Source organism: Acanthochromis polyacanthus, chromosome 8 (genome assembly GCF_021347895.1).
Source record: "Acanthochromis polyacanthus isolate Apoly-LR-REF ecotype Palm Island chromosome 8, KAUST_Apoly_ChrSc, whole genome shotgun sequence".
Taxonomy (NCBI): Eukaryota; Metazoa; Chordata; class Actinopteri; family Pomacentridae; genus Acanthochromis; species Acanthochromis polyacanthus.
This window is the reverse complement of record NC_067120.1, coordinates 37,711,024-37,729,270: the sequence shown is the minus strand read 5'-3', so window position 1 is coordinate 37,729,270 and position 18,247 is coordinate 37,711,024. Positions and strand designations below refer to the sequence as shown.

The window sequence follows — 18,247 nt, the reverse complement described above, 5'->3', positions numbered from 1 at the left end:
TGGCAGTAAAGTACATTTTTAAAACTTTACAGCTGAATCACAAAGTGGATCAATCATCTGCTGCATGGATTTAAATCAATAATCACACAGTGACAGATGAGCATGTTGGCTGATGGAAGATCTTTGGAGAAAACCTGAATCATCGTCAGACCAGATCCTGGAATCAAACAACAGCTGAACAGAATAATGATGGAAAATCGCTCACAGTGAAAAAAAATGTGACAGGAGCAAATAAATACCTGGAATTTTCTGCTTGGGGTTCAGAAGGTTCATCAAACCAGCTGCAGAAGTGTCATTTAAAGGACCAGAAAATGTTTGACTGCAGTGATTATTAAGAAGTGCTACAAAATGAAGATATAGTTTTGGCAATAAGACTTTACTCCATTGCAAAATTCTAAATGTTGAATGAAAACCAAGTTTGAACAATAAGATAATTCAGACGACAAGTTTGTTTTCCTGGATCACGTCTGAACTTGTTCTAACACGTCCTGTCTTTATGGTGGCCTGGAGGATGACTGGAGCAACATGTGAGTTTTATTCATCAAATACACGCCTGAGGTCCACAGAAGATCATTCTTCTCCGTCAGCTTCCATTTTAAGGAGGTTTTCTGCGATCACAGCATCATTTAAAGATCGGTTCACAATGACTGAGCAGCTAAAACCGTCCCTTCGTCGGTCTGTCATCGTCTCTACTCGTTGTGCTTCTGCCAGTTGATGTTGATGAAGGTCTTGCTGTCCATGCGGTCGATGTAGAGGACGCCGTCCAGATGATCCATCTCGTGCTGGAGGATCCGAGCCGACCAGCCGCTGGCCTGCCACGACACGGGTTCACCTTTTTCATTCAGACCTGCAGGATGAGAGAAAATAAAAAGAGACGAATGCATTGAAGTAGAAGCAGTGGAATGTGAAATATCTGGCAGAGAAGCTTTAATAAGGGCTGAATAAATGTGCTAAGATACAAAAAATACGAGCAATAGCTACTAAGAAACCTACAAATGAAGCAGGGGTCTGTGAGTCCTCAACCTGGCTACTAAAGCATGATCCATCTTCCTGTCAAATCAGAATCCAGGTTCTTTAGAAATCTAATGTAACAAAGTGGAAAACACAGCTTGTTGTTTTGGTTTGGTGTGATCTCAGTTTTTCAGTTTTAAACCAACACCAGGCAAGACACAGCAACAATGAAAAAACAGAACAGGCCCATTTTTAATTGTCCCGCATTAAACCAGTAACAGGGTATAACGGCTCATTTACATGTTTTTCAATGTTAAAGTTTGTGTTGTGTTTGTTTGAACAAACAACAGAAATTAAAGGGAAACAGGCTCAGTATTTGTATTCCATTCTGAACCAACAAGGAAAACCCCAGAAAACAAAACTATTTTTCATTTTTCAAGAAGAGAAAACAGTCCCCACCGCATTTCATTTAAAATTAGCTTTAAACCAGCAATGGGAAAAAACAGAACATGTTTATTTTTCATGTTTCCATTAAAAAAATAAAAAATAACTGAAATTTTAAACCAACAAAACAAAATTTCTCAGGGCAAATTTCTGTTTTCCTAATGTCCATTTACACTGATAATCAACTGGAACAAAGTGGAAAAGATGGTTTGTTTTTTTGGTTTGGTGCGATACCACTTTTAATTATTTGTTTTTTGGTATTTGACAGGAAAACAGAACATACTTTAGTATCCGGATATACAATTGTTTGATGGTCCTGGAAGGCATCGCAGGCAGTTCCATCTTGAAAATTACCCAAATCTAAGATTATAATGTGTCTTTTTACCCATTATATAACAATATACCTTCACTGTGGGCTAAAAATGAGCTCACAATGAAGAAAAATGTGACCGAATCAAAGAAAAAAAGACATCCAAAACTGTAAAACAGAAGGAATCATCGGATTTATAACTTTTTGATGGTTCTTGAATGCATCACATGCAGTTCTATCTTGAAAATCTCCCAAATCTAAGCATAGAATACATATTTTTACATATTATATATAAATATTCCTACATTATGGGATAAAAATGTGACAGGAGCAACGAAAAAAAAATCCAAAAAACTAAAACAGGAAAAATCATTGCATTTTTTAAAAACTTTTTAACAACCCTTGAAGGCATCACAGGCAGTTCTGTCAGGAAAATTGCCCAAACGTAAGCACAGAATATGTATTTTTACCTGTAATATATTAATATACCTATATTGTGGCCTAAAAATGAGCCCACAGTGAAGAAAAATGTGACTGGAGCAAAGGGAAAAATATCTTCCCTGAGAAAATTTTTAGCATTTTAAAACTTAATTTCTTGCCTTGTGGTGAATATTTATGCACTGATTGTTTCTTTTCTGCATCAGTTTATGGTAGAAATGTGTCTATCAATGTAAATTTAAACACAAAGTTCAGGCACAGTGAGTAAACGCTGCACTGCTAGAGGTGAGGCATCCCTCATATCCACCCTGAAATCTACAACAAACACACACTGGAAAAAACACGCCCTCAAAACAAGAAAAAAATCCTTATTTCAAGGAACTTTTACCTTGAAATAAGTGAAAAAAATCTGCCAGTAGAGCAATTAAAAATGCCTTGGTAAGATTTCTTGAAATGAGCTCTGATATTTAGAATATTGAGATCTTAAAATTAGCCGGGAAAACTTATTTTAAGCTAGATTTTACCAGGATTGTCAAGCTTAGATTTCTTAAAATAAGCCAGACATGGTAAAAAAAAAAAAAAAAAGCAGTTTTTCACTCCAAAATAGATTTTTGCTTTTATGTAACCTCCTAATCTGAGATGTTTTAACCCTCCTGCTGTCGTCATTTACAGGCACCAAAAAATATTGTTTCCCCAAATTTCTGAAAATTTGCAAAACCTTCAGGAGGAAAATTCCAATAATTCCTTAAAAGTTTTATTTCAAAAAAATTCCCAAAATTTGGCAAAAAATCTTGTAATCTTGTATTTTCAAAAAATGAGTCAAAATATTCCAAAAAATCCTAAAAATATCTAAAGTGATTATATCAGTAAAACTTTGAATATTTCCTTTAAGAAAATTCACAAAAAAATCAACCAAAATCCAGAAAATTCAATTTTGGTTGATTTTTTGTGAATGTTCTTAAGAAACATTTTTTAATGTTTCTTTTATTTCCACCAAAAAATGTTCAAAAATTTCCCAAAAATGACATCAGAAATTTCACTGTGAATTTTTTTTTCTACATTTTCAAACTTTAAAATGGGTCAATTTTGACCCACAGGACGACACGAGGGTTAAACTTATTTTGAGTTTTCTTGTAAAATACAACTCAAAACAAGATCATTTCAAAATTGCTTGACTTAACATGATATTTAAGCTGCACTGTCTTAAAACAAGTCCCTCCATCTGCTGAAATGTCACTTGCTAAGAGAATTTATCTTAAATCAAGTGAGATGAGACATTTTGACTAAAAATAGGACAAATAGACTTGGTAAGATTTTGACTTTTTACCTGACACCTCCACAGACAGGTAGCGAGGAACCGTGGCAGAGAACCCGGAGATGCTCTCACAGGCCTCCTGAAACTGGACCGTCCGTCCGTCCAGAACCCTCAGCTGGGGGTTGACGAACACCCTGAGCGGCTGCACCGACAGACCTCGGACCTCCCTGGAGGACGGAGAGACGTCCTCCAGCATCCTCTCCGGATACTCCAGGGCCAGGATCCGCAGCGGCACCCCGATCTGAGGCGCACTCAGCCCGACACACTCCAGCCTCCTCATCACCTTCACCATGGTGCCGATGACCTTCTGGACCTCCGGACCCGTCACAGCTGCAGGGTCGACGGCCGCCGCCTGGGAGCGGAGAACCGGGTCGCCCACCTGGCAGACGTGACCGTACGGAGGACTGGGAGGGGGGATGATCTTCCGCTTCACGTACTGGAGGTAGGATCTCACTTTGACGTTGCTGGAGAAGCGGCGTTCACAGGAGACGTGAGGAAGACGAGTGGAGGCTGCTGGTGTTCGGCTCACAGACGGGAAACCAGACTGAAGAGATGTGGATGCATAAAGTCTGAACCCAGACCAGGAGAGTCTGAGCAGAGAGGCAGAGGATTTAGAGTTCATGGTGGAGCTGCAGGTGAGACGATGCTGCCGGAAATCACACAAAACAAAGACACACAGTCAGATTAGGACATTATTTTTCCTGTTTATTCATCAGAACAGCTTCTGTAGACAGAAAGGCATTCGTTATCCTGGGCTTTGTCAAACACTGATCCACATTTTTCATCATTTTCTGACCAAAAAATTCTTAAAATTATCCAGAAAATACTCAACAGTTTAATCGACAACAAAAAGAATTAAGAGTTGCATTATTATTATTATTATTATTATTCTAAATCTGCAAAATGACCAGCAACTACAGTGAACACATTAATTTATTTAAAAGTACAGTAGTTCATTCTGAATATTATGTGACAAGGTGGTCACAAACCAAAAAGATTAAGATGCTCTGATTTAATTTTTCACAACACATTTAAAGATTTAAAGAATTTCCCTCTGGGGATTAATAAAGTCTGTCTCAGTCTAAATCTAAGTCTAAACCCATAAATATGTTGTGCATTTTTAAAAACTAACATTAGAATGTTTGTGCAATATTGCAAAACTTGAATCTGAACAGTTACACATCTGTGAGTTTTTCACAAAACTCCCTGTCATTTCCTTATTGGAATCATTTTATTATTATTATTACACTGAAGACAGAAAAACATTCTATTTTCTATGGCGTTTAAAGAAATGTAAGAAACATATATCTTACATGTTTTAAACTTATTAGACAAAAGATACCACGCTAAAGGCTTGGCAAAAACAAAAAATCTGTGAGAAAAATCTCAATGATTTATTTTCCTACATTGTTCAGTTGCACTCCCACCCCAGAAAAAACAGTTTTGAATAAAACCATATGTAATGGATGAGAGGTATTAATAAACAAATTTAGCAGATTTTTAGTGACATGAATACACAATTGTAGTTAAGAAAATAGCCAGTTAGCCCCTCATTTACGAGCATATATTGGGGTCAAACTGGGGTCATTGTTTGTTTTTTTTTCCCGAAACTAATTTAAAATGATATTTGATAATGCAAAGAGATCCTTTAACACTACTAAAGCTGGATGAAAATATTACATCATCTTAATGAACAAACAAGAAATAATAAAATACAAGATTTAAAACTCCCTTTCCCAAGGTGCACCTGTGCTTGCTGGGGCCTTCCTGGCCCACACTCCTTACCGGAAGGTAGCGGTAAATGCAACCTAAAGTTTTTTGCCAACCGCCATAAAATTAAGAAGAAGAAGAAGAAGAATGCACCTGTGCTTCCCCAAACAAAGATGGCGACCACCGGCTGCAAGAGTCGGGTAGTAACTTTGGAAACGGTTTTAAAATCTTCTTTATTAGTCAGACAGCGGAATCATTTTAATCCACATAATAAGGAGATTTTTTAAGGATTCCTAAAATATCTGCGGTAAGTGTTTTTAAAACGAGAATCAGTCTTTTTAATCACCGGATATCTTAACAGTTAGCTTTGTGATCTGAATCTGATCTGAATAGCTGAAAAACACGAGCTAAGCCAGCCTTACTAGCATTGCAGCACTTTAATTAGTTTATATCACTGTTTAAATCACACTCAAACAACTTTAAATATATCCTATACTGTTCCCGCCACCCAGTTTGACAGTTTCCTACTAACTCCGCCCGCCGGAGCAGCCACCTAGCCTCGAAACAGGCGCTCCCATTCAACGACTCCCTCAAGCAACGAAGCTAAGCAGCAAGCATGTTGCTGCAGTTTCAATTAAAATTAGCTGCTTTTGCTACGAGCTAAGTGTAGTATCAGATTAAATAAAGGCGTGGTTCATCTCCGCTACCTTATAAAGGTGTGTTCGGTCCCGTGACCCCTGAAAACAGCCTCATATTCAGGGAGGAGAGGTCGGACATAGATATACATAGATATATATCTATGAGGTCGGAGAGGAGACGGGCACGGAGCTTCATCCACTTCCGGATTAACGTTGCTGAGCAACATAGTCAACTTCACAATAAAAGTCTCCATGGGCCTCTTATTTGGGCTGCATGATATTGAGGACAACTGACATGTGACGATTAGATTTTATTTTAATTTGACGTGGTCAGCATTTATTGTATGTGCTTTGGTAAGACTGAAAATAAGAGCAATTCCCAGTATGTTCGCTGATGTTTAAAATTTAAATGAATGTGTATGATATGTTATATAAATAACACCAATTCATTAATTGTTCTTATTTGTACTCAACAAAAAATCTCAAATTAACTTCATAGTTATTTTAAGTTCTAGCGAGGTGTCATTCTAGATTTTAAAAAAACTTCCTTTTTCGTTGCACTGCTTCTCCAAAGACTTATTTTGATATCAGCTCCTCAACGTGAACAGGAAGTACTTTGCAGCGTTTTCAAACACCAAACCGGTTTCAGATCCGAGCGTTTGTTCAGCGCTTCAACTTGCCGGTACATGTCCAGCAGGGTGTGTGGGTTATAAGGAGAGCCAGCGGACGGACCGGCGGAGCTTCAGACCGACACCGAGCCGCAGATGGACGCAGAGCTGCCGGCTGGAGGCTGCCGGAAGTTCCCGGTGTGGATCATCGAGCATGTGTGGGCTCACAGGATGATGGACATACAAGAAGGTTAGTATAGTGTCTTTCTTATCTTACTTTACACTTCTTAATAACTTTACTTATTTTTAAAGACCCTTTCTTTTTGTTCTGTAGAGATCTGGGTGTATAATGAAATTATATATATAGTATAATCAAATTTAATTAATATTTTATCATTATTATTATTGTTGTTTTAAACTTTTGTGCACCAAACTGTCTAGTTTTATTCCTGATTATATTCTGAAGGTTTTTAGGGAAGAGATTTGTGTATAAATCATTCGCAGCCTGTTCAGGTTCCACATTCAGCTGATTTCATTTTCAGTGAATAGTAAAATCAGAGCATAATTACATAGAAATAACAACAACTCCAAATATTTCCCTTTGTTTTAGTGCAAAAAAGTACATTCTGAAAGTGTTCACATTTCAAGAATTATCTTTTTACAAAACATCATGAACAAACTGAAATTTCTAAGAAAAATAAGTGCAGTTTCAGCAATATTATGCTGCAGTTTGTCATTTACACATTACAACTTCCAGATCAGAGCATCTGCAAAGAAACACAACATTTAGACACAGATATCTGGAACTGAATGATGTAGGATTTGACTTTATGGTCAAAACGACAACCCAGACAAAAAAAAGACACAAAATGACAAAACCAACAGATAAAGTGAAACCAAATGACAAAAAGAAAATAAAAACACAAGCGAGACAAAAAAGGAAAGAAAATGACAAAAACGGAAAAAAAAATGTGACACAAATGACAGAAGTCAGACGAAAAAAGACAAAAACAAGACAGAATTTTACAAAAATGAGACACAAAATGACAAAAGAACAATGACCAATCAAGTATTTTACTTTCTGAGCCAAGCAACTTGTCATGGTCTAGAAATTATTTTAAATTTATAGTTTTACTAACTTATATTCTGCAGTTAATGTCTTTTCTGGAATTTTTGCTCTTTACAAAGTTGTCTTGCGGGCCGGATTGGACCCTCTGGAGGACCAGTTTTGGTCCTGGGGCCACATGTTTGACACCCCTGTTCTAGAGGGTTCTAATAATCTGTGAACAGCTGATGCAGTAGTTCTCTAGTTTCTAGTCCAGAATAAAATCACTGATAGAGACCTGTAGTGTCTCTTATTACATGTCATCGCAGATGTCGGATAAAATGTAAAGTTTCTTCTGGCTCGAATTAAAATAATAAATCTACAGATGCAAAGAGACAACGTAAATAAAGCCCTAAATGTGTGTCCTGGATGTTTTAAAGATGCGTTATAGAGGATAAATATCTCATAAAAAAGCTGATTTTACCTCTAATGAATCAAAGCTGTAACATGTTGTCCTCGTGTCCTTCCTCCTCAGTGCTGGACCCCTGCAGCTGGCCAGATGTGGACTCTCAGCCTCTGAGCCTGGAGGACTCGTGGAGGCTACGAGTCACTTCGGCCCGAGTTTATTCCATCGTTAAGAGTCGAGACATGCAGCATTTTGAGACGGCGCTGAGATTCCTGGAGGCTACGTTCAGACTTCTGCCCCGACTGGTGGCCGCCATCAAACACATGAAGATCATGTTCGGCCTCAAGACCATGGTAGCATGAAATATGAGGTGTTTATTTATTTAAAAAGCATTGAAGAATCTTATAAAAACCTTCTGCTCACTGTCTCTCTGCAGGTTATTATGTGGATGCTGAAGCAGCGCAGAGGAATGATTGAAACTGTGTCTAAAATCATCCAGTTCTTCCCAAACAAGCTGCCTCAGTACCAGGACCAGTGTGTGAGTGTCCAACACCGGAAATATTACCGTTTATTGTTTTCTTCTGGCAAATATTTACATGATAGAAGCATGACCAATCAGGAAGCACATGTAGTGATAGTTTAGGAAGCTAACATGGAGGTCTGCATCCATGATTTGTTTGGAAAAATCTCAGTTTCTACACATCTAGAAAAAAACTGAACTCTGAACACATCTACATCACTATGGTAACTGATGCTACGCAACTACATCACCATGGTAACTGATGCTACGTGACTAGATCACCATGGTAACTGATGCTATGCAACGAGATCACCATGGTAACTGATGCTGCACAACTAGATCACCATGGTAACTGATGCTGCACATCTAGATTACCATGGTAGCTGATGCTGCTCATCTAGATCGCCATGGTAACTGATGCCGCACCATTAGATCACCATGGTAACTGATATTGCGCAGCTAAATGTACATGGTAACTGATGCTGTACACCTACATCACCATCTTATTAGTTAAATAGCTTTTTGTAATGTTTCTTCCAGTAAGGTTTAATAAATTAAACTACATCACTATTTTCCCATGATGCAAATTACTTCTATTTGTAGAAATTTCATGATATTCCTCTCAAAATAGCCTCATATTGTTTACATGTAAGTCCATCAATGATCCTGTTTTGTGTTTTTTTTTTTCTTCATGACAGAGTCAACGTGAAATGTTCCTCATGAGGAAGAACCACGAGGACTTTAAGGGTTTCGCACAAACACTGGCGATGGAGAAGGACAGACTGGAGGATTATATAAAGGTTAGTTAACTCCGCCTGCTTCATAGCTGTGGGAGCAGCTGTTCAAAGTGCTGTATGCTCACGTAATATGAATTTTACTCAATGTGTGTGATAAAAAAGCAAATATTTACACTATGAAGAACGAATAAATTGGTCAGTCTGTGTCGGTTCTGACAGAAGATGGGAAAATATAGTGAAACTGTCTTGCCATATTTGCCACACATCAGATTCTACTGATGTTACAGCCTCAAAAGTTGGTGAAATGTTGACCAAAGACAACATGGATCCATCCATACATATACACTTACACTAACTTTATGGGGACACAATACCAGCCTGGATTTTCCATTTTCAGGAACCAATACCTAAACATTTTGTCTTTGTTGGATCCATTCAATCACAATCATCGGCTGGAAACTATCCTGTCTGTTTTTTCACCACATTTCATGTTTGTGGGAGTTTTATTTCTGGAGATATTCAAACCTTAGAATAATATTCCAAAACTTTTTGAAAAAATGCGGGAAAAAAAGCTAAAATTCTCAAAATTCAGCCAGAATGATTTACAAAAACAAACTGTAAGGGTCCTACATAAATAATAAATAATCGGTATAAAATCTTAGTGGAATAAGACCACTAATTTGACAAGACCCCAGATACATTTTCAGAAAATGAGAATAAATGAGAATTTACGTTTTTAAATCGGTTTAGTTTCGAAAAAACTGGTGTTTTTCTTCTAAATATTTCTGAATCTACCAAACCATGTAGTCAGAGGACAAACGGTTGCTCTCAGAAGTGAGATTTAACACAAGATTGAACGTGAAATTTATGATGATACCTGCAAATGTTTTCCATTTGGTTTCTGCCAAATATTTCCACATTAACCATCTTTAAAACTTGATTAGATTATTCAGTATTGTTTGTTTACATCATTAATCCTGCTGTAATTAGCTTCATGCTGGAATAATGAGAGAACAACAGGCCAGTTTCATCTCCAATTTAAATTCCAGCTTTTAACTGTGAGTCCTTTTCTGTTCCAGCAGGGGGCGCTGCAGCTCTACAGTTATAATAAATGAATCCTTAAGGTGTGGAGCTGCTTACAAACATCAGAAGAAGAAACCTTAAAGTGTGTCAACCAGCTTTAAAAAATCATAAAATCAGCTCCACCTTCACCTGCAGTAGTGGAAGAATACTCAGAACTTGTAGTAAAGTAAAAAATACTAATACCACTGTGTAGAAATAGTCTGGTGTAAGTAAAGTCATTTATTTCAAGTTTAAAATACAAAAATGTGAGCATCAAAATGCACTTAAAGCACCAAAAATAGATGTACATTTGATGCAGAATGACATATTTAACAATAATGTATAATATATTACTGGATTATAATCATTAATACACCAATCTTTAACTTAATTTACAATATTACACAATAATTTATTTGATAATTTTATGTTTTTCTAGTAAACTCAATGTACAGAAGTAACTAAAGTTGTCAAATAAATAAAATGAGTAAAAATATAGCGAAAGCACTAAGTAGCAGAAAAATGCCAAAAAATTTAATTATTTCTATTTTTCCAGCACTAAAAGAAGCTTACTGATGCTGCAGTGCTTTCATTGTCTAATCTGATTCGTTTATTTGTTTCAGGACCAGATGGAGGAGCAGTACGGAGAACGTTACGCCCAGAAAGTGGAAGAGCGACTGCTGCTTTATCTGCAGCAGCTGGAGGCGGTTTTACCCGGAGACACTTACATCGATACGGTGAGAAAAACAACGTTGGCTTTAATCCAGGGCGAATCAGGATTATTCTGATCAACACTGAGACATTATAAATTAGTTTTATTTCACTTTTAAATAAACAGAGCGCTGCTTTAGCTTCACTTTTGTGCTAATGTAGAAATAAAACAATCACCTTGTGGCAAAATATGAATTAATTGAATCCTCACAGACTGATCAACAGACACTATCATTTACAGATGTTCCCTAAATGCCTCACATGCAGGCTAAGCTCGTTAGCCATGCACAAAGAAGCTTGTAGTCTCAAAAAAACAAACAATTATGACCAAAAACATTTATAGAAATAGAGAAATAAGGCACTTTAATGTTAATTTATTCAATCTGGAGCCAAATAATTGCACCTACATTGGCCGTTTTCTAAAAGAGGAGCATTTTCTATGTTAAAATCAGTGTTTATTTACGCGTTAGAAGCCAAAACCGTAATCAACATTTGATTGATTCTTCAGTCTTGCTGTGAAAACCTTGCAGTTTTTAAATTATGTGCTTGAAACTAGAGGTGAATGGAGTGTTTAATGTAGGTTATTAATAATTCCTTTAGCATCAGAGAGGTCTCTAGTAGAGCTGTAGTGATTCATCAGTTAGTTATCTATTAAAGTCAAATATTTCTGCACTTAAGTACAACACTTTATTAAATGGATTTCCCCCACTAAAAGAAAAACTGAGCATCTTTTGGTAGGTGTTTGCCATTTTTGTTAACTGGGAAACAGCATTTTTCACCACTTTGTGGCATCTTATAGGCAAAATGATCAGAGAAATAATCAACAGATTGATCAACAGTGAACTATGCGTTAGCTGCAGCTTCCGCCTCCATCTTCTGTCTGAGTCTGACCACATTAGACATGAAGGAAAGCAGAAATATGAGCAGATTAACATGACCTTCCTCACCGATGCGTGACTCAGATACTGAAGAAACAAAGTCCTGTGACGGAGGAGGAGAAGCTGCTGCTGGAGGTGATCAACTCCGACTCCTCCACCATCGCCCACGACTCTGAAGAAACTGCTGCACTGTGGTAAGAAACAGCAAAAAAAAACTACATTTAAAGCTGCTGTCCGGAGTTTCCGTTTGTTTCAATTTATGTATCATTGTTTAACAAAGCTTAAATGTGTTAGTCTAGTTCGATACTATAATATAAAGTTAGTATAACGCGATATGAAAATGTATTCCTGAGCTCCGCCTTCCTCTCATAGACCCCCATGTTATTCCAAAAGCGCCGGTCGCTGCCGACCAATCAAGTTCGAGCTTCAGCTTTGTCATGCTGTCAATCAACGGTTACGCGCACAGCAAGCAAGCCCATGCAGAGGTGGGCGAGCTACGCACTACGCAACCGCGCGCACATTTGTTTTGCTTGTGGAGGAGAGAGCATCAGGGATCAGCAACTTCCAGAAAAGTTACCAATCCCACGGCTTGTCAGGCCAAGAGACTGCAGGACGTTTTTTGGCTCGGGGTGCTCGCGTCGCTTCCCGACCACGGCCTCCATAGCCCGCCTGACGGCTTCGTTTAGATGCCCGACCTCTGGAGGAAGATGTTGGGGCGTCTGGGACATACTCTTAGTCAGAGGAGTCATGCAATTCTGAACTCTAGATAGAATAAATAAACAATGTAACACATATACACGCGTAAATGCACTAAGTTTGATAAACAACGTCATCGAGAGGGATACACGAGTGTAATCACATATTCAAACTTTACTCGTTCGTCCTAGCAGATTCATGTTATTTTGGTATTAGGACAAGTTAGACTGAATACAGCATTCTAACGTAATTCCTTAATTATTTACTAAATGTACTAAATGCAGAAGAGGGGAAAACAGCAAAACAGGCGAGATGCTGCAGCACTCCGGGCACTTCTCTCATGTACTGCGCGCGTGCACAAATAAAGGGCGAAATCAAGGGAGGGACCAACAGTGTTTTGGGAGACGCTGCGATTCAAACTCCGGACAGCAGCTTTAATGGTTAAAAAATAGCAATAAATGGGAGTGAATGGTTTCATAGAGCTGTAGTCGCATACAATCCAAGAACAAGAAAGATGTTTCGTAGGGTAGGAATCGTAACCCTGTTTTCAAAGAGATTTAATAAGAATGACACTGTGTATTTATACTGTTCTATTTGTGCCAACGTCATGAGTGAAACCTGAATATCTGAAACTTATAATTTACGTGTTATAATAGAGCAAAAAGCTTTGACAAAAGCATGTGAACAACGCCGAGAGAACCAGCTTGTTATTTGGATGATAAATCGGGCAGCAGAATTCATAGTTGTCAGTAGAGTTAGTAATTCATAGTTAATGCTTCAACACCGAAAATAAGTGTAAATACAGCTTTTTCTATTTGTACTTTTTAGTTTAAATTGGTTTAACTGTAATTAATTGACTAACATCCCCAGTTTTGCACTTCTATGAAAGCAGAACTCAGAAATGTCTTCAGTTTAACACCATTAAAATGACATAATTTTAAAAAAAAAAGGTTTATTTATTTTACTAAAATATAAACGAAAAAAAAGTTCTGGAGTCATCATGCACAAATTTGTTCCAAATGTCCACAGAAGTTACCAGCAATGGAAAAAAAAAATAGTGACTCTACCTAATTTTACTGCTTACATTTTTAGTGTACACTGCCTGCAGTTCAGCTGAAGTCTCTGAATTATTTTTAGGTGACTTTTGTTCAAAGCCGAGTCATTAATGGATTCTCACTTGTGATGAAAGAGTGCAGAATTTTTTGGTTTTTAATTGAGACAAGTAGAAATAAGAAAGAATGTTAATGAAATATCACAATTTTAAACAATTTTCCCGATGAAAACGGACAGCTTACACTCGATTAGCTTGAAAATGTAGCCTTTTTTCAGTTTTTACCGTTTATGGATTTGATACAACATGTCATACACATTATTGCAGCAATAATCATGCTGCATTTATATTATTGATTAATATCTAAAAACCAAACACCACGCCTCCTACTGTGATGACACAGTAACACAGTGATTTTAGGAGTAAATTTGATTCCATTTCTTTGACATAACTGCTACAAGCCAGATATGATTTGTTCAAGAACTGCCAAAAAGCTGAGGATCTAAAGTTTATTTGTCTTTTAATAGTTTAAAGTAGTTTGTTTATAGATAACTTCCTGGCTGGTTTTGCAGTTGAGAGGGTTAAAATATGTCACCTTTATAATTAGGTTTCAGAGGCCGGCGGTTATCGTTGCATCGTTACCTTCACTAATCAAAGTTTGATGCCGTTCTGTTCATTTAGATGTTGCTTCCTGCCGTCCAGCCACTCAGAGCACCAGAATGTGGGCAGAAAGGAGCGGAAACCTGTAAGATATCAGAGTCTGCTCAATGTGGCAGCTCCTCAAAGCGTCGTGTAGAGTCAGGAGAAACCAAAAACTCCTCAGTCAGACATTGGACCAGAGAGCAGCCCTCTGTTGTTGGAAAGTTCTTCAGACGTTGGAGGACAACCAGGAGAGGAAGCCGAGGTGGTCGAGAGGGTTGAAGGAGGAAGTAGTGACAATAAAAGCAGCAGTGGAAGCAGTGAAGATGTTCAGAAAGCCGCCTCCTCCTCCTCCCTCAGTTCTGCTGCAAACACCAGCGCTGGGTGAAGAGCATCCTGAATCAATGTCCAGACGAATGCTCCGAAGAGCTGCAGCTTCAGGCCAACATCTCCTCATCTCCACCGCTGTTCCCGTCGTCCTCGTCTACCTCCTCGTCTCAGGATCTAACCCCGTCCGACCTCGTCCCCTGTCCTCCTGATCGACCTCCTTCTCAGATGGCAGCTCAGACATCCAAACAGCAAACCCCAGGCAGACGCCAAGCTCTGGATCCACGTCTGAATCTGAGCCTAGAATCCCTCTGCTGCCTAATCTGATATCGCCGGTGGTCAACTGGTGGATATTGGCCTTCTTGAAAGGGAGCCACGCCATCTTTAAACTCATCCGAAATCTCCAGGTCGCTTTATTATATGTAAACCGGCAGCTTCTGCTTCCAGTTCCTCAGATACCAACTTCTGTAGCACCTTCTGCACCTGAGGACGTTCCTACCTCCACCGATTATCCACCAAGTCGACATAGTTTCTCCAGACTGTCACCAAAGTTCAAACAGGAAACCACCAGACATTCACCAACTTTGACAAGGAACCAGTCGATTCCTCCTCCAGTCCTCTGATATCAACTCCAGTAGCAGCTCCTGCATCTCAGGGTGTACCTACCTCCACCTACGATCAACCATCTCACATAGTTTCTCCAGACTGTCACCAAAGTTTGGACAGGCTAACAACAAACATTTGCCAGCTGCACCCCAGGATGTTTCCACCTCCATCAGCTGTCCACCAACTCAACATACTTTTCCAGATTGTCACGAAATTTCGCACAAGCAACCACCAGATCTTCCCCAGTTTTGACAAGGAAACAGGCGTCTTCTGCTTCTAGTCCTCCGATACCAACTCCTGTAGCATCTCCTGCATCTGAGGACACTTCTGTTTCCATCGATTATCCCCCAACTCGACATACTTTCTCCAAACTGTCCCGAAAGTTCGGACAGGCCACCACCAGACATTCGCAAGGTTTGAAGAGGAAACCAGCAGCTTCTGCTTCTAGTCCTCAAAGACTTCCAGCACCTCCTTCATCTGAGGATGTATCTACATCCAGTGTTTATCCACCAACTGGACAAAGTTCCTCCAGATTGTCACGAAAGTTTGGACAAGCAACCACCAGACATTCGTCAGTTTTGACAAGGAAACGGGTACCTTCTACTTCTAGTCCTCCAATACCAAATCCTGTAGCAGCTCCTGTATCTCAGGATGTATGCACCTCCAACAACTATCAACCATCTCAACATAGTTTCTCTCGCTTGTCACGAAGGTTTGGACAAGTTACTACTAGATCTTCGCCAATTTTGACAAGGAGACGGGCAGCTTCTGCTTCCAGTCCTCCAATACCCATTCCTCTAGCATGTGAGGTTGTATCTCTCTCCACTGAATCTATCTCCAGTGACTATCAACCAACTCAACATACTTTCTCCAAACTTTCACGAAAGTTCAGACAGGAAACCACCAGACATTTGCCAGCTTTGAGAAGGAAACGGGTATCTTCTGCTTCCAGTTTTCCGATACCTTTAGTAGCTCCTGCATCTGAGGACGAATCTGGTTCCACCGACTATCAACCAACTCGACATACTTCCTCCAGACAGTCAAAGTTTGGACATGCCACCACCCGACATTCAGTTTTAGCCTTAGCAGAGCAGTTTCCAAAAGACTCCAGGGCCTTTCAAATGACTTGTCCATCCTTATCCAGTCGTTCTACTCTTTATTCTTCTGTCTCTACGTCTCAATCATGGAGTTTGTCCTCAGTCTGGACCACTAACACTTCATCTACCACATCTTCTCAACAACCTCAGAGCTCCACTGACTCTCAGTCGTCTCGATCAGAAACTCCATCCAACGGCGAGCGCAGAGCCCAGCCGAGGTTATCGCTGCAGAGTCAGGCGGTGCTGCTGCAGTCCAAGCTGCTGCAGCCTTTCGTCCGTCTAACCCGGCTGACCGTTAACGAGTGCAACCGAGCGACTGACGGTAGAGCCTCAACCAGACGTGAAGAGTTCATGGAGCAAAGCAGCAATGAGGACGTCGAAAGTAATCAGAAGGACGACGCTGATTCTTCATTTGACGTGAACTGTCTTTTCTCAAGCAGCAGCAGCGACGACTCACCGGACAGCGACTCCGAGTACAGACCTCACATCAGTACGAAAAGACTTCTCTTAGAGTACGCGAATGCCAGGATGCTGACCGGAAGTTTTTAACGCAGTAATCCCGACACAGGTGCATCAGATTTGTGTTTTTAGGAAGGACTTTTATAAACTCTGAACTTATCTGCTGACATGCACCCTGATACCCTGAGGACGTAAGTGTAGCTCTAATAGAAGTCGTGTTTTACATGCAGTTTGTAGCATCGCAGTAGAAAAAGTTCATGGAAGTGGCGAAATTTGATTGTAACCAACACCTTAAGACTGTTCATTGGTGTTTCTTTGGTGGTGGTTTTGTTTCTTTCTCTCCTCTATTATTATTATTATAGCTGCAAAGATTAATTGTACACTATTTATTTGCCAACTATTTTGATAACTGATTCCAGTTATGATTAAGGGGGAAAAAAAGTCCAAGTTTCTGATTGCAGCTTCTTAAACATGAATATTTTATGATTTCTTTCCTTCTCTATGACACTAAACTGAATATTATTGGACCTTAAGGAAACCCTGATCTGCATTTTTCACCTTTTTCTGACAGCTTACAGACCAAACAACTAATGAAGAAAATAACTACAAGCTGTGGTCCAAGTTTACAGTGAGTTTCTTTGCCTTGAAACTGCAGACTTTTTAAAATAAATACTGTTGGAGGTGGTGATAATTCAACAAAACAGCAGCGTTATGAACAGTAAAAGCAAAATAATAAGCTAAGAGATGCTACTCTGCTCTGAAGGGATGACAGTCATTTTGTTTTGCATTCGTTTCCATGAAAACCCACCAAAAGGCGGCTTGAAGGCAGATTGACTCCCACTTATTAATCAAGAAAATATTCAACAAACTCATCAACAGTCCAATATCTACAATCAGCTTTAACTTCTGCTACATCTGGCAGCTGACTTTGGCCTAAAAAGCCAAAATAAAGAGGTTAAGTGCAGCTTTTTAAGCAGGTTACTGTACTTTATTGTACTGTTTTAAATGGTGCTGATTATCGTGATGTAGCGGTGTGTCGTGAGGTTTTATTTTGCAATAACTGATGTTCTTAAAAGAGGGCTTGTGATGTGATTTTGTTGCTTGGTTGATCCAGAACAGAGAAGTCGTGACACCAAAATAATAAAATCTCTGATGCTCTGATGTTATTCTGGACACCACAGCAAAAAATAAACCATTGAAATAAATGTTTTTCAGCGTCGACTCTTATTTAAAAACTTGGGATGGAGCTTTGAGTGGTGAAAAGACACTAGAATGCACGTCACAAATATATGGAAAAATAAATGGAGGCTTCGCATACTGTAGATATTTACCTATTTCCAGCCTCTCCAAACTTTTTCTCTCTACTCGCTCATCATCTGTAGAAAGATGTTCCACCATGCTGAATGTATCTCCAACACTGTTTCTGAGCCATGCTGCATTCATGCTGCAGAATCTCATGTAATCTGAAGCTTAAAGTTGGTGAATAGTTTAAGCCCAGTAAACGGTACTTTTCTTAATAGACCTGGCCACCACAGATGAGTAGTTCAAGGACTGTCAGAAAGTTAAAATTCAATGATTATTTCTGTTTTGTTGCTCTGG

The 18,247-nt window shown here is 39.0% G+C and overlaps 2 protein-coding genes across 2 annotated transcripts; one reads left to right on the top strand and one right to left on the bottom strand.

The window, feature by feature from the left end:
- Positions 1 to 357: 357 nt before the first annotated feature.
- Positions 358 to 6,013, bottom strand: pdf (peptide deformylase, mitochondrial). The gene is made up of 3 exons (XM_022220462.2): positions 5,876 to 6,013; positions 3,471 to 4,104; positions 358 to 847 (listed from the first exon to the last, which is right to left on the bottom strand). The coding sequence occupies exons 2-3, from the start codon at positions 4,078 to 4,080 to the stop codon at positions 690 to 692; spliced, it is 768 nt and encodes a 255-aa protein (XP_022076154.2). The 5' UTR covers positions 4,081 to 4,104; positions 5,876 to 6,013; the 3' UTR covers positions 358 to 689.
- Positions 5,042 to 17,853, top strand: LOC110970213 (uncharacterized). The gene is made up of 8 exons (XM_051952368.1): positions 5,042 to 5,475; positions 6,501 to 6,664; positions 7,995 to 8,218; positions 8,302 to 8,403; positions 9,084 to 9,185; positions 10,808 to 10,921; positions 11,858 to 11,967; positions 14,202 to 17,853. Coding segments are annotated over exons 2-8 (747 nt in total). The 5' UTR covers positions 5,042 to 5,475; positions 6,501 to 6,570; the 3' UTR covers positions 14,203 to 17,853.
- The last annotated feature ends 394 nt before the right edge of the window (positions 17,854 to 18,247 follow it).

Bases quoted from the DNA above. Each gene is read 5' to 3' on its own strand.
- LOC110970213 (XM_051952368.1), top strand. From the start codon at position 6,571: ATGGACGCAGAGCTGCCGGCTGGAGGCTGCCGGAAGTTCCCGGTGTGG. The intron at 8,404-9,083 runs GTGAGTGTCCAA...TCTTCATGACAG, and splicing joins CTCAGTACCAGGACCAGTGT to AGTCAACGTGAAATGTTCCT. The intron at 9,186-10,807 runs GTTAGTTAACTC...TATTTGTTTCAG, and splicing joins GACTGGAGGATTATATAAAG to GACCAGATGGAGGAGCAGTA.
- pdf (XM_022220462.2), bottom strand. From the start codon at position 4,080: ATGAACTCTAAATCCTCTGCCTCTCTGCTCAGACTCTCCTGGTCTGGG. The intron at 848-3,470 runs GTAAAAAGTCAA...CTCATCCTGCAG, and splicing joins CCTGTCTGTGGAGGTGTCAG to GTCTGAATGAAAAAGGTGAA.